At 41.5% G+C, this 12,979-nt stretch overlaps 1 protein-coding gene across 7 annotated transcripts in view; it reads right to left on the reverse strand.

Annotated features, from left to right (window-relative positions):
* CUNH5orf63 (chromosome unknown C5orf63 homolog) overlaps positions 1-12,771 on the reverse strand; it is a 23,562-nt gene extending 10,791 nt beyond the window's left edge. Inside the window, exons 1-3 of one of the 7 annotated variants that reach the window (XM_023738689.1) lie at positions 12,749-12,771; positions 761-856; positions 134-294 (exon numbers count right to left, since the gene is read on the reverse strand). Coding sequence is in view for 1 of the 7 variants with exons in the window: in XM_023738694.1 (XP_023594462.1) it covers positions 761-805 (45 nt within the window). In the remaining 6 variants the exon portion in view is untranslated. Of the gene's footprint in view, positions 1-133; positions 575-760; positions 935-11,048; positions 11,765-12,748 lie in introns of those variants that run through there. The other 6 variants (XM_023738690.1, XM_023738692.1, XM_023738694.1 and 3 more) reach the window with 6 other exon arrangements.
* Positions 12,772-12,979: the final 208 nt, after the last annotated feature.

The following is a 12,979-nucleotide window of genomic DNA, read 5'->3' on the forward strand; positions in this document are numbered from 1 at the left end:
ACACACACACACACAGACACACACAGACACACACACACACACACACACACCCCTCTCTTTTGGGAACAAAATCCATTATTTTAGATGACTGCAAGTTTATGTAATGAGGTGGGGTTGCTCTTAGGAGACTCACCTGGGTCACTGGGCTCTACCCACTCCAGTGAAACAGGGACAAATGATGCCTCCCCAGGGCTCCTCTGAGTGTTTGGTCAGTCAGCTTTGTCCAAGCCTCCGTCTCAAACAAATGAGAGTCTATACTGGTATCTTGGCTACAAGGGTGAGAAAGAGTGGCCCCTGTGGATCCAAGAGAGACAAGAAAAGGCAGGGTACAGGGAAGAAACCGAAAACTGAAAATTAAGCATGTACTTTGAGGAATCAAATCCAAGGGGCCAAGCAGGAGTAGAATGAGGCTACAGGAGTAGGATTCCTAACTCACTGGTGTGGTTGGAGTCTATAGGGTCACTATGAGTCAGAATCAACTCGATGGCAATGGGTTTGTTTTTTTTCCAGCACCTAAACCTCAGCAATCAGGGTAACTGGCCAGGGGAACTGCAAGGAGATAGAGCCAACTCAGGCAAGATGTGGCAACAAAGATCCCAAGTTAACCACTCACCTGTGGGTCCAGTTGTACAGCGCGTTGTGCTCAGCCTCATTCTGACTATCGGATTTTGACTGCTGATTTGCTCCCACATACACATTAAACCACGAGTAAGCTTACATCATGCCCTAGCCCTGGGGAATAAGATAGAATTCCTCATACCTCACGTTTGTCACAATCCCTGCAGCTTCTACTTCCAGATTTCATTGCCAACAAGTGCACCACTCAGGGGGCCAGAGAAGACAGGGGATAATGTTTCTAGAAAAGAAAGATTGGTCACAAGGGGTGCCTAGAGACAAAAGCTCTATTTGTTTATCTTTAAATTATTACCATGACTGCAGATTTTCAAGTATCTGGATGTCTCGAGTCCACTGTACTCAGCACACTACTCTGTGAAAATGCTCTTTAACTGTTTGAAGTGTGGGGCTTATCTATCCAATAAATAATCGTTTCACTAAAGGTATACGGTTTTTACATATCCACCACTTAGTTCACCTATTTCCTCTCCACTCACTTCTAATTCTCAGCAAAATTAAGATATAATAAATTTTCTTCATCCTGTCTGGAGTTTAGCCCATTTCTTTCCCTCCCAGATAAAGCTGTCACATGGAGAAATCAACTCCACAAGCTAAATACAAGCAACTAGAACAATAAAGAGAGGTATTTCAGTGAATTCAGGAAAAGGGAGTTAAATTCTTAACTGAAACAATATAAATTATGTTAGGCTTCACAGCAATTAGTAAACCAGTGATACCATTCATTCATTTGTTCCACTGGTGGGGGGGAGGGTTAAAAACAAATAAGAGATGATGCCAACCCATGAAGAGTTAAAGAAATCTAATCAGGAGATAAGACGTGTATATGTAAAGGTAAATTAGAAATACAGGGCAGATTATAACAGGGGTATATGATGGGCAACATCAAATGCTATAAGAGAAAGGAAAAGAAGAGTACTGTGGATTGAGATTGGAGGTGGTTTCACATAGAAGGGTCTTGAATTACTGACAATTTGGATATGCAGAAAAAAGGGAAGGCATTCCAAATTTGGAGTTAGACACAAAGGTGCTGAGGTAGGAATGCCATGGCCTGTTTGATGGGTATCTTAGTCATCTAGTGCTGCTATAACAGAAATACCACAAGTGGATGGCTTTAACAAAGAGAAGTTTATTTCCCCACAGTAAAGTAGGCTAAAAGTCCAAATTCAGGGTGTCAGCTCCAGGAGAAGGCTTTCTCTCTCTGTTGGCCTTCTCATCAATCTTCTCCCAGACCAGGAGCTTCTCCACACAGGGACCCCAGGTCCAAAGGATGCACTCTGCTCCCAGCACTGCTTTCTTGGTGGTATGAAGTTCCCCCTCTCTGCTCACTTCCCTTTCCTTTTTATCTCTTGAGAGAGAAAAGGTGATACAGGCCACACCCCAGGGAAGCTCCCTTTACATTGGATCAGGGATGTGACCTGGGTAAGGGTGTTAAAATCCCACCCTAATCCTCTTTAAGATAAAATTACAATCACAAAATGGAAGACAACCATACAATACTGGGAATCATGGCCTAACCAAGTTGACACATATTTTGGGGGGACATAATTCAATCCATGACAATGGGGGAAAACCTGAATGGGATAAAGAGACTTTGGGTGAAGAACAATGGGAAACAAGTTTGAAAGGTAGACTAGGGTGTGACTGTGGAGCATTTTTAATGATGGCTAAGTAATGTGTGATTTGTCACATATGTCTTGGGAACTGTTGAAGGATTTTGAACCAGAGCTTCGAACCAGTTCTAAACGGTTCCAGTCATGGCTAATAGAAACAAGGTAGGGCTTTGAACCAGTTCAGAGTGGTTCAGTCATGGCTGATGGAAACAAGGGCAACATACATGTTGCATAGCAACCAAATCTCTTGTTGGTTTTTGACCCAAGTAGGAAAAAGGCAGTGGTGCCCCACTCAAAGATGGAGGGCAACCACACCACTTTGAATGTATGTCACTCTCCACAGTCCTGACAATAATCCAATCTCCTGCTTCTCTCCTGAAAGTTTTCTGATGTGGGAGATTGGATTATTGGTAGGACTGTGGACAGCGACACTCATTCAAAGCAACACAGTTGGCCACCATCTTTGAGTGGGGCACTGCTGCCTTTTTCCTACTTGGGTCAAAAGCCAACACAAGAGATTTGGTTGCTATGCAACACATAACATTTCCTTCAGCCGTGACTGAACTGCTTCAAGCTGGTTCAAAGTCCTGCATGGCTTCCACTGGCCATGACTGAACCTTTAGAACCAGTTCAAAGCCCCTTTTTTGAACAAAACAGTGATGTGATAAAGTCAGTGTCTCAGAAGATTAATCCAGCAGTAGTACACAGAATGGACTGCAGAGGAAAGGAGAGTGGAGGCGGAAAAGAGGTAGAGGTCAGTTGCAATAATCTAGGTGTAGGATGAGAGTCATTCATTCATTCAACAATTATCTAATGTTTTCCATGTATCAAATACTATTATAGGTACGGGGTATGGTGGTGAACAAGAAAGCAAGGTAGTTGCCCTCATGGGGTCCATATCACAATGATGAGACTCTTTAATGTCAGACAATATCAGAGAGTGACAAGTACAGAAGAAAGTGACAGTAACTAAGGCAGGTTCTTGAAGTAGGGTACTCTGAGCAGGTGTTGTTTGAGCTGGGAGTAAAGATAGAGAAGGTGTAAAGATTTGAAGGGGCACTTTAGGGAGAGAAAACAGTAAGTGCAAAGGCCCTAAGATGAGGACAAACTTGAGTCATTGGAAGAAACAGAAAGAATGTTGCGGCTGAAGCACAGTGAACAAGGGAGGAGTGGTAGGAAATGGGGTTAAAAAAAACGTCAGCAGGGGTCAGATGATGTAAGACCTATGGGTTATGTTAAGGAATTGAGATTTTAAACACAACTAGAAGATTTAGAGGAGGAAGTGACATGATCTCACATATATTTTTTAAGATTGTTTCAGCTGTGGTGTGAAGAATGGATTGTGGGGACAAGAGTGGAAGCAGGACCCAGTTAGGCAGCCTCTGCAGTAGTCTGGGTGAGAGAGGATGGTGGCATGGACTAGGTGGAAACAGAGCTAACAAGACTGGCCGGTGAAATGGATATGAGGGATTAAAGAAAGGATGGCCATCAGGACAATCAGTTTTTGGTCTTGAGCTTCCAGGTGGGTGGCAGTGCCATCTACTAAAATGAGGAAAACTGAGGCAGGAGAGATTGAGAGATGCATGGCACCAAGTGCGTGGTTTAGTACATGATGGAGCTAAAGTAGAGGGTGGCGGATGCAGGTTTGGTACTTAGGAAAGGCCAGAGCTGAAAATAAAAATATGAGACTCCATTGTTTAAGGATTGTATTTATAGCTATGGAACTAGATGATATCATCTAAATAACTTAAAGAAAAGAGAGCCCAGGACAGAGTCCGGAGGCAATCAACATTTATAGGTTGAGAAAAGAAGAGTTAGCAGAAGAGGCAAAAAGAATGGTTAGTAAGGTAGGAGGAAAACTAGGAATGTGTGTTGTCACAGAAGCCAACAGACAAAGTGTTTCCAGAATGAGGGAGTGGTCCGTTGTCTTGCAAAGTGATGAGGGCTTGGACTAGAAGAGGAACAGTGAAATAATCTATCACAAATCAGATGAGACAGGATGTGCCTTATATTGCACTGAAGAAATGCCTACCCCTATAATGAACTACCTTGTCTGGTTTCCTGCTTAATTTAACATCTTAAGCAAAAAGGAGGTGTTTCTGGTGAGGCTAGGAGGCTGGGAGAGAAGAGTGAAGACAAAAGTTGACTTGGTATCTTAAAATGAGATAAAAGATGTAAAAATCATAGGTTATAAAGCAGTATAGGGAAATAAGGCTTAACTACTGATTGCTAAAAGTAAGGTATTATTATTAATAACAGTAATGATTTTATTGATTGGAATGTGAGATTTAAATCTTAATAAGAGTTAATAACAGTTTCAGACAGAGAATTCCAAAAATTAAAAAAAAAAAAGACAAAAGAAAGAGCTGAACACCTGAAACTATTGCCCCAAGATAATCTTTAAACCTTAAACCAAAAATATTCCCTGAAGTCTTCTTAAAACCAAACAACAGTTTAGCTTAACTAGTAAAAAAATGTCTTCCTTGAGTATTATGCTCTTTCAAGAACTATCTACATGTCAAATTGACAACAGCAACTTGAAAGATTAGATAGGAACCTTGGGGAGAGTGAATTTATGTTAATGGAGGAGGAACAACTTAGAAAAGGAGGGTGAGAATGGTTATGCAACGCGAAGAATGTAATGAATTGTCAATGCACTGTGCACGTAGAAACTGTTGAATTGGTGTATGTTTTGCTGTGTATATTCTCAACAACAATAAAATTAAAAAATACAGAAAAGAAATAGCTGAAAATTTCAGATTGTAAACATTACTTAAATAGGAATTTCTAAGACAGAGTATCACTGATTAAAGATACAAAATATCCACTACTAAGGATGTCACTAAAGGAGCCCTGGGGGCACAGTGGTTAAACGCTTGGCTGCTAACCGAAAGGTTAGCGGTTTGAACCCACCAGCCACTTTACAGGAGAAAGATGTGGCAGTCCGCTTCCATAAAGATTTACAGCCTGGGAAACCCTATGGAGCAGTTCTACTCTGTCCTATAGGATCACTAGGCATGGGAGCTGACTTCATGGCAATGGCTTTGATTTTTGGTTTAAGGATGTCACTAAGTTTCAGTCAGCCTGAATATCTAGACTAGCAAATACCTTGGCACCAGATACTGGCTTAGCTTACTAAGGATTCACAAAATTACAGAAGAAGGCACCAAAATTTAATTTTCAAGGAATGGAGATTTTATTCTGACAAGTAGAACACAAACGCCAGTTCCATTCCAGTTGCTCTTCCCCAATGCTTGCCCTTATTTTTCAAAGAGGGAAACATTCACTACTGTTATTTTACCCATGGATATCCTCAATCCATGTATATGAAAACAGAAGCTGCCTAGGTAATGGAAAAGTTGGACTTTATTGATAATCTTTAAAGACAAAACTTGTTCCAAGTAGTAGATCTGAATAAATTGTCTAGAGAGGTCAAATATATTTAAATGAACATGCTCTCACTAACTCATCAATCAGGGGAATTAAGCACAAATGGTATAATTCTTCATTTAGAGCTTTAAAGTTACTCTTCACATAGTTTTAGTTAGAAGTAATTATGTTTAAATTTGCTGAGTGCATTGTTAGATGGTTTCATAAAAATAAACCCCAAGGAGACAGTAACTAACTAGTCTGAGACGCTGGGCAAATCCTCATCTCTTTAAGCCTCAGTTTCAACTGTAAAATGGAAATGTTACCACTTGTCCTGTTTTTGTTGCTGCTGTTGAGTAGGCTCCAATTCACGGTGATCCCATGTACAACAGAACGCAATGCTGTCTGGTCCTGTGCCATCTTTATGATCATTGGTATGCTCGAGTCCACCGTTGTAACCACTGTGTATTTTGAATGCTTTTCAACTTAGGGGGTTCATTTTCCAGCACTATATTCTGTAGTGATCTAAAGGGTTTCCTTGTCTAGTTTTTGGAAGTATATCGCCAGGCCTTTCTTCCCAGTCTGTCTTCGTCTAGAAGCTCCACTGAAACCTGTCCACCATAGGTGGCCCTGCTGGTATCCGAAATACTGATGGCATAGCTTCCAGCATCATACCTACATGCAAGCCAACCCAGTACAACAAACTGTCAGACAAGTAGTAGACCTGTCCTGTATACCTCCTAATTTCTCATTTGACAGAAACCCAGGGAAACTGTGCCCAAAGGCTTTAAGCCTCAAATCATACCCTGAAGTAATGCCATGAAAACAGCCCTGAACAAAGAATCTGAAGCAGTTTTTACCTGTAGAAGCCTAAATGGTAGGCCCTTTAAAGACGACCAAAATTCACGTGTTGATCCAGGCAGAAGGGTAAAGGAGTTTGCTCCTCAATCACAACTGGGCAGCCTTGGAGTCAGAAGGACCCAGGGGGTGACACTAGAGTGGCTGGACACTCATCTTACTCCTGTCTAACCATCTGAGATGGAAAAGCTCCTCCCAAAAGGAAGAATAATGCATTTTTCCTTCATATTAGCAAATACATTTTAAAAATTATTTTTAATGACAGACCCACTTCAACCTGGCATTCTTCTCCACATCCTGAAGCACTGCTGTCTTTGCCTAGGTTTGTAGGTAAGCTAACAAAAACGAAGTGGGAGAGGAGAGGAATCTTCGGTGTATGTGGAAGTTTGTTTTAGAAGAATCTTTAAACCTTAGCAGTCACACTTTCCAGACCATTGCTTCAGAGGAGTCTACTCAGTAATGAGGTTGGTGCACATGACCATGTTTCCAGAATAACAACTGGCTAAGAAAAATAAAATGATGATGCTAATCAAGAACAGTAATGTACTCCCTCTATACACTCCCTTTAGCACTCAGGACTCCACAGGGAATTCTGGACTAATTCCTGTGAACACCACAGGGCTTGCACACGGTGCTGATTGCACCCCTCCTCTCCATCCCCAACCCCAAAGACACTGACTCAGCATCTGGCCTGGAGCCACAGTAACACATTCCAAATTCAGAGTGTGCAACAACATTCAGTGCAATTACAACATAATGGCTGCAAAGCTGTTCCTAAAAGCCAAGAAAACCTGTATAATGTGGTTGGGTTATATCATACATGAAGGCTTAATAGAGTTTAAAAACCAGTTTTAAAATTCCTTGATTCCATAAAGACAGCATTAAGATGAGGGCAAAAATATTCTAGTTCAAGAGACAGGAACAAAGTGCATAAGGAATTATACAGACTCCTTTCCACATATCCTTCTTAACCAAAATGATCCATTCCCTTTGAAGATATCTCTGATACCTCATGCTGACCCAGAAAGAAGGCAATTTCATTAAAACATCTTAGTCTTACTATACCCAACTAGTAATGCTGGTTTCCCTGCTATTTAAAAAAGCACAGAATCTATTTCTAAAACTAACTGTTTGCTATTCAAAATCCATCCGCCCAGGCAATGTCTTCCACTTGTCACTAATACCCCACCCATCACTAATACTCCACCCACTTTCAGTTCATGTTGTCAAAGAGGTGAAGTTATCCTCATGACCACACAAGACCTGACAGATGTTTCATTCGTTCTTAACCATTTTGTAGCAAATGGCCTTGGAAATCTGAGTTACTAAATCCAGCACTGACCTGGACCTGTGATACCAGTAAGATCTAGGCTTGCAGAATCACAGTGCTCAATTTCAACTTTGGGAACCATCCACTCTTGAGGTCAAGCCCCACCAACCCTCAGTTATATGAGCTTCTGCAACTGCCTTATCAGCATGCTAAAGCTGCACAATGAAAAAGGAAGACAAGAAGAATTGATACATTCACACTGTGGTGCTGGCAAAGAACACTGATTATATTGTGGACTACCAGAAGAACAAACAAACCAATCTTAGAAGAAATACAACCAGAATGATCCTTAGAATCGAGGATGGTGAGACTTCAGCTGGCTTACTTTGGACACATCATCAGGAAAGACCAATCACTAGAAAAGGACACCATATTTGGCAGAGGGTCAAAACAAGGGAAACCCTCAATGAGAGGGATTGACACGATAGCACTAACAATGGATTCTTCAAAGATACCAACAATCATGAAGATGGCACAGGACTGGGCAACAGTTTGTTCTGTTATACATAAGGTCGCCATGAGTTGGAGCCACCAACCAACAACAGAACAACAATCCTCTGAATCCTATTCTGTTGCTTAACAGCTATCACTGACAGAATATCTTAATATTTTGGAATTCAGAAGTGACTTTGGAGATCCCCTTGTTTTATGGATAATGAAACTAGTGTTTAAGTCCCTTAGGCTGTATTTTTTGTTCATTTCTCGATATTTTCTCCTTGAGCAAAGGCATATTTTTATACATAATGGGACCAGTTCAGAATTTTCAGAACTAAAAAGGATCTCCAAGTTCAACCTCCTTTCTTCCCAAAACTTTCAAAAGCTTTATATGTTAATCTTCACAGTATACTAAATAACAAATACCACATTCCATTTACGGCTTAATTTTAGGATGGAAAGAATAGGGGAAGTCTCAGCCTGAGAGCAGAATTCTTTTTCCTATAAGAATGAAGTTCTGATCTCTCAATCTAAGAAAATTCAGATTAATTTCAGTTTGAACCTGGAAAGACAGAGCTGAATTTAGATCTTTCTCTTTTTTTTTCAGTTTTATGTTCTAACGTGCCTCGGCTGACTGAATTTCTATTAAGCAGTATCCTTTCTCTTAATTGACTGGAAGAACTACATACTTTAAGAAGAGTTAAAAAATTATTCAATTTTGTGTCCTCCCTTCTGACTAAACTAGAAGCCATTTCCCATTATTTCATGATTAATATGAAAAAGTACTGAAACAATGAGAGGAAGTTCATTTGTTTCCAGTTGTTAACAGTCTGGTTTCTGCTGCAATCCCATTGGCAACTGAAAGAAGCGGCATATACTACACGCCTGCCCTATTACAACACAAAAAGCTGTCAACTTTGAACTCCTTTGGAATGTTGTTAGTAAGGCAGAAAAGACAATTGTGGATTTCCTTTAATATTAGTTGGGCAACCTAGCCTTAAAATAGTGACCATACATAGGTCTTCCTATTTTTAAGGCAAGACCAAACCAAGATATAGGTGTCCTAAGTAGGCTAATAATTTGGTAACCCTTCAAATGGATACTCTTCATATATTTGCTCAACTGGGATTTGGGTGAGGAGTTGAGCACCGGTGGCCTGGAGGAAGGGTGGATTCACAGGGCTGGTGAAATCTTTCAGTTTGCCCACTCCCCTCAATACAACAAAGGCCCTGCATCTGACCTGGCCAAATCTCCTTGGAAAGCTGTTTGGTGATATCTACACATGTAAAAGCTGGACATTGAAGAAGGAAGATTGAAGGAGGGTTGACGCATTTGAATTGTGGTACTGACGAAGAATATTGAATATACCATGGAATGCTGGAAGAATGAACAAATCAGTTTTTGAGGAAGAACAGCCACAATGCTCCGTAGGAGTGAGGATTGAGAGACGTCATCTTGCTTACTTTGGACACTTCATTGGCAAACAACTGCTAGGAAAGGACATCATGTTCGGTAAAGTGGAGGGTCAGTGGAAACAAGGGAAACCCTCCATGAGGTGGACTGACCCGGTGGCTGCAGCAATGGGCTCAAACATACCAATGATTGTGAAGATGGTGCAGGATCAGGCCATGTTTCATTCAGTCAAACATAAGGTCGCCATGAGTTGGAGCTGACTCAAGGTCAACTAACAACAATGGATTCTTAAATATGCCCCTCTCCACTCTAAGCTGCTTATCAAAGCATTCCTTTGAACTACATCTAGTAACTTCTTGAAAGGACCTCTGGTAAATATTCTTTACCTTGTTGCACTCTCAGTGACGTATTAACACACATTATAAATCCAGCCTCCCTTCAGGGACACTGTCTTTTCATTCCCATAGCATGTACTGAGTGTCTGTAACATGCCAGGCACTAGGCCAAGTGTTAGAAATATAAACGTTTTTAAGATACTGTACCTGTCCGTAAGGAACTCACACCTTGGGCAGGAGAAAGATCTATAAATACAGTACTGCAGTTGATGAAGGCAATAGCAGTACAATAGTTGTTACTAGATAGTACTGGTGAAATGCTCTGAAATCCTTGGGGATGGATACTTTCTAAAAATGCAAGGTACTTTGAATTTTGCCTCCATTTCTGGAAACCTTAACAGTGATAAGGATTGGAATAAAAAGAGAGCAATGCTTTCACGTCTCCTGTTCCCTGTGGCTGTGACTGGGATGGGGACCTAAGGGTGTGGCATAATATCTATGCTAAACTTAGCCAAAATCTTTCATTTTGCACATTCTTCCCCAAATGATTTTGTCCCTAGAATTTCCTAAGCAATACTCAGGGAAGAATGAAGGAAGCTCGCCTAGTCTCTGCTCTCTATGTAGCTACACATCCCTGATCCAGATGGCTTCTCCCCTTAAAAATAATTGCAAACAAGATTAAAACTGCATGCAGGAACTGTTCCAGCTGGCTTTTGGCTTCCTCTGATGTACACTCCTTGAATAAAGCAGTGGCAAAAATTAAATTTAAAATAAGGAACATAAAAAAACTTCACAACTTGTATTAGATCACCTCAATGTCCTGCTATGTTTGAAACCCCAAGCACTGGCATTAGAGCAACTGAATGCATCAGCCAGCTAGAGTATACACAAATATATGAAATACAAAAACTTTAATAATTTAAAAAAACCTTATTTTGAAGGCATCTCTCCACAATGCCTCTGGGTACTTAATAGTAAGATAAAGCCAGGCATATGGAACAAAATAAGAACACGGTCCAAATAAATTCCCAAGTTTGAAAATCTTCATTTTTATTTACTTACCTGCCATCAGTCCATCTACAGAAGGCCACCTAACCACATACTCCTCTGGTGAAGCAGACAAAAATATATTGATCCTTCCTTGGCAGGTGGTCACCACTGACCACAGGAAGGAGGGAAGAAAGAAAATTTGGGAATTCTGCCTATCTAAAGCACCAGCCCCACTAATCTTCATTTTCACAACAGGACCTTTATGGTTCTAGGCAATTCCTCAGGAGAACTTGGGTTATTAGGCTATGACATTTCAGAGAACCATGATCAGTTCTGCCTTGCCTGAATATTACTGTAATCAGTGCTTCTAGGATCCACCTCTTTTTCCATACGTTTTAATTCTTTCCCTGTTATTTACCTACAATACACTCTAAGTATATAGCTCCAAATATTGGTAGAGAGCTTCACAGGCATTTTATAAGCTATGCCTCAGAAAGACAATCACTAAATGAGAAGATTGTGGCCTAATGGCCACCTCAGTGTGCTCAGTCATTATGCACAGTGAGACGGCTTTAGTGGCTGCTTAACCAAGGCAATGTGTAGTTACAGGAGCCCTGCTTGTGTTGGGAAATGCGCTAGAAATTGCTGGAGTTATAACAGTGCCTGGACACTATCCCTGTCCTTGAGGAGCTGAGAATCTTGGAGTTAGGTTGGGACGTAGTGTGGATTTTTTTTTAAAGGGCACTAAAACATTAAAAACAAAAAACAAAAACCTGTTGTCGTCAAGTCGATTCCGACTCATAGCGACACTACAGGACAGAGTAGAACTGCTCCATAGGGTTTCCAAGGAGCGGCTGGTAGATTTGAACTGCTGACCTTTTGGTTGGCGCCATAGCTCTTAACCATTGCGCCATCAAAGCTCCTACTATATAAAACACTATCTATGAAAAAAAAAAAAAAAAAAAGAATAAAGATCAACCAGGCAAAAAATTCCCATCTGGCCACAGCCCTAGAAAGTCACTTAGCAGTAATTTACTGCTACTGCCTTCATCATTATGGTACTGTATTTGTTTTCTACTCCTAGACTTATTTAAAAATTTGTATGCGCTGATATTTGTCAGCGGTGACTGACAAGGCTAAGTATTTGTTGAGCATTGTACAGTCTACGCTTTCTCTCACTGTTCAGGACCCAGAGGGTTGCTTTTACTCAGTAAGGCAGAGAAAGTCCAGAGGGCCGGTCCAGAGAGCCCCCACGCTCACAAAGTTCCCTACTGAACCTTTCAACCTTTTCACCCTCAATTAAAGGTCAACATGGCTGCTCAAAAATATTTACTGTATTTAAAAAGACAGTCATCTCAGCGGGCTGCCAAATGTGATTATATTGCTACTTCATAGAATTCTATTAAACCCGAGATGGGGCATCTGTGAATCACTCGAAGAAGCCAGAAGTGGAGATGTTTTCTGCTTTCTCTTAAAAAGCTGCCCTTTTCCGCCAGTTATATTGTTCACTTCGCAGAGTGCTATCGCCTACACACACACACGCACACGCACACGCACACGCACACACACACACACACGCACTCCCCGCCCCCGCCCCTGGTGGTTCATGGATTTATGGCTCCCAGTTTAATTAAATTCCTTCTAACTACAATCGAAATTGGCAGCGTGCGACCCAGCGAAGGGCTTGCAGGCCCCAACTCTCTCGCCGCATCTAGCTCCGGTCCGGGGAGCCTCGAGCGCCTACCCGCCGGCGTTAGACCACCGGGACTCACCTGAGCCTCCCCACAGCTAACGTCGCCGCTTCCGCCCCTTGCCCGGCACTTCCGCCCCGAGCTGTCCCAAGCCGGCATTTCCGTCCTGCCCCCGCCCTGTCGGCTGCTGTGCCTTTATTGCAGTTTCTTCCCCATCGCCCTGCTTAAGGGTGGTCACATTAGCGCTATCACGCATAGAAGAGTGACACAAAAACCAAAGCCAAACTGTAAAAAAAAAAAAAAAAAAAAAAA

Source organism: Trichechus manatus, unplaced genomic scaffold (genome assembly GCF_000243295.1).
Source record: "Trichechus manatus latirostris isolate Lorelei unplaced genomic scaffold, TriManLat1.0 scaffold00121, whole genome shotgun sequence".
Lineage (NCBI taxonomy): Eukaryota > Metazoa > Chordata > Mammalia > Sirenia > Trichechidae > Trichechus > Trichechus manatus.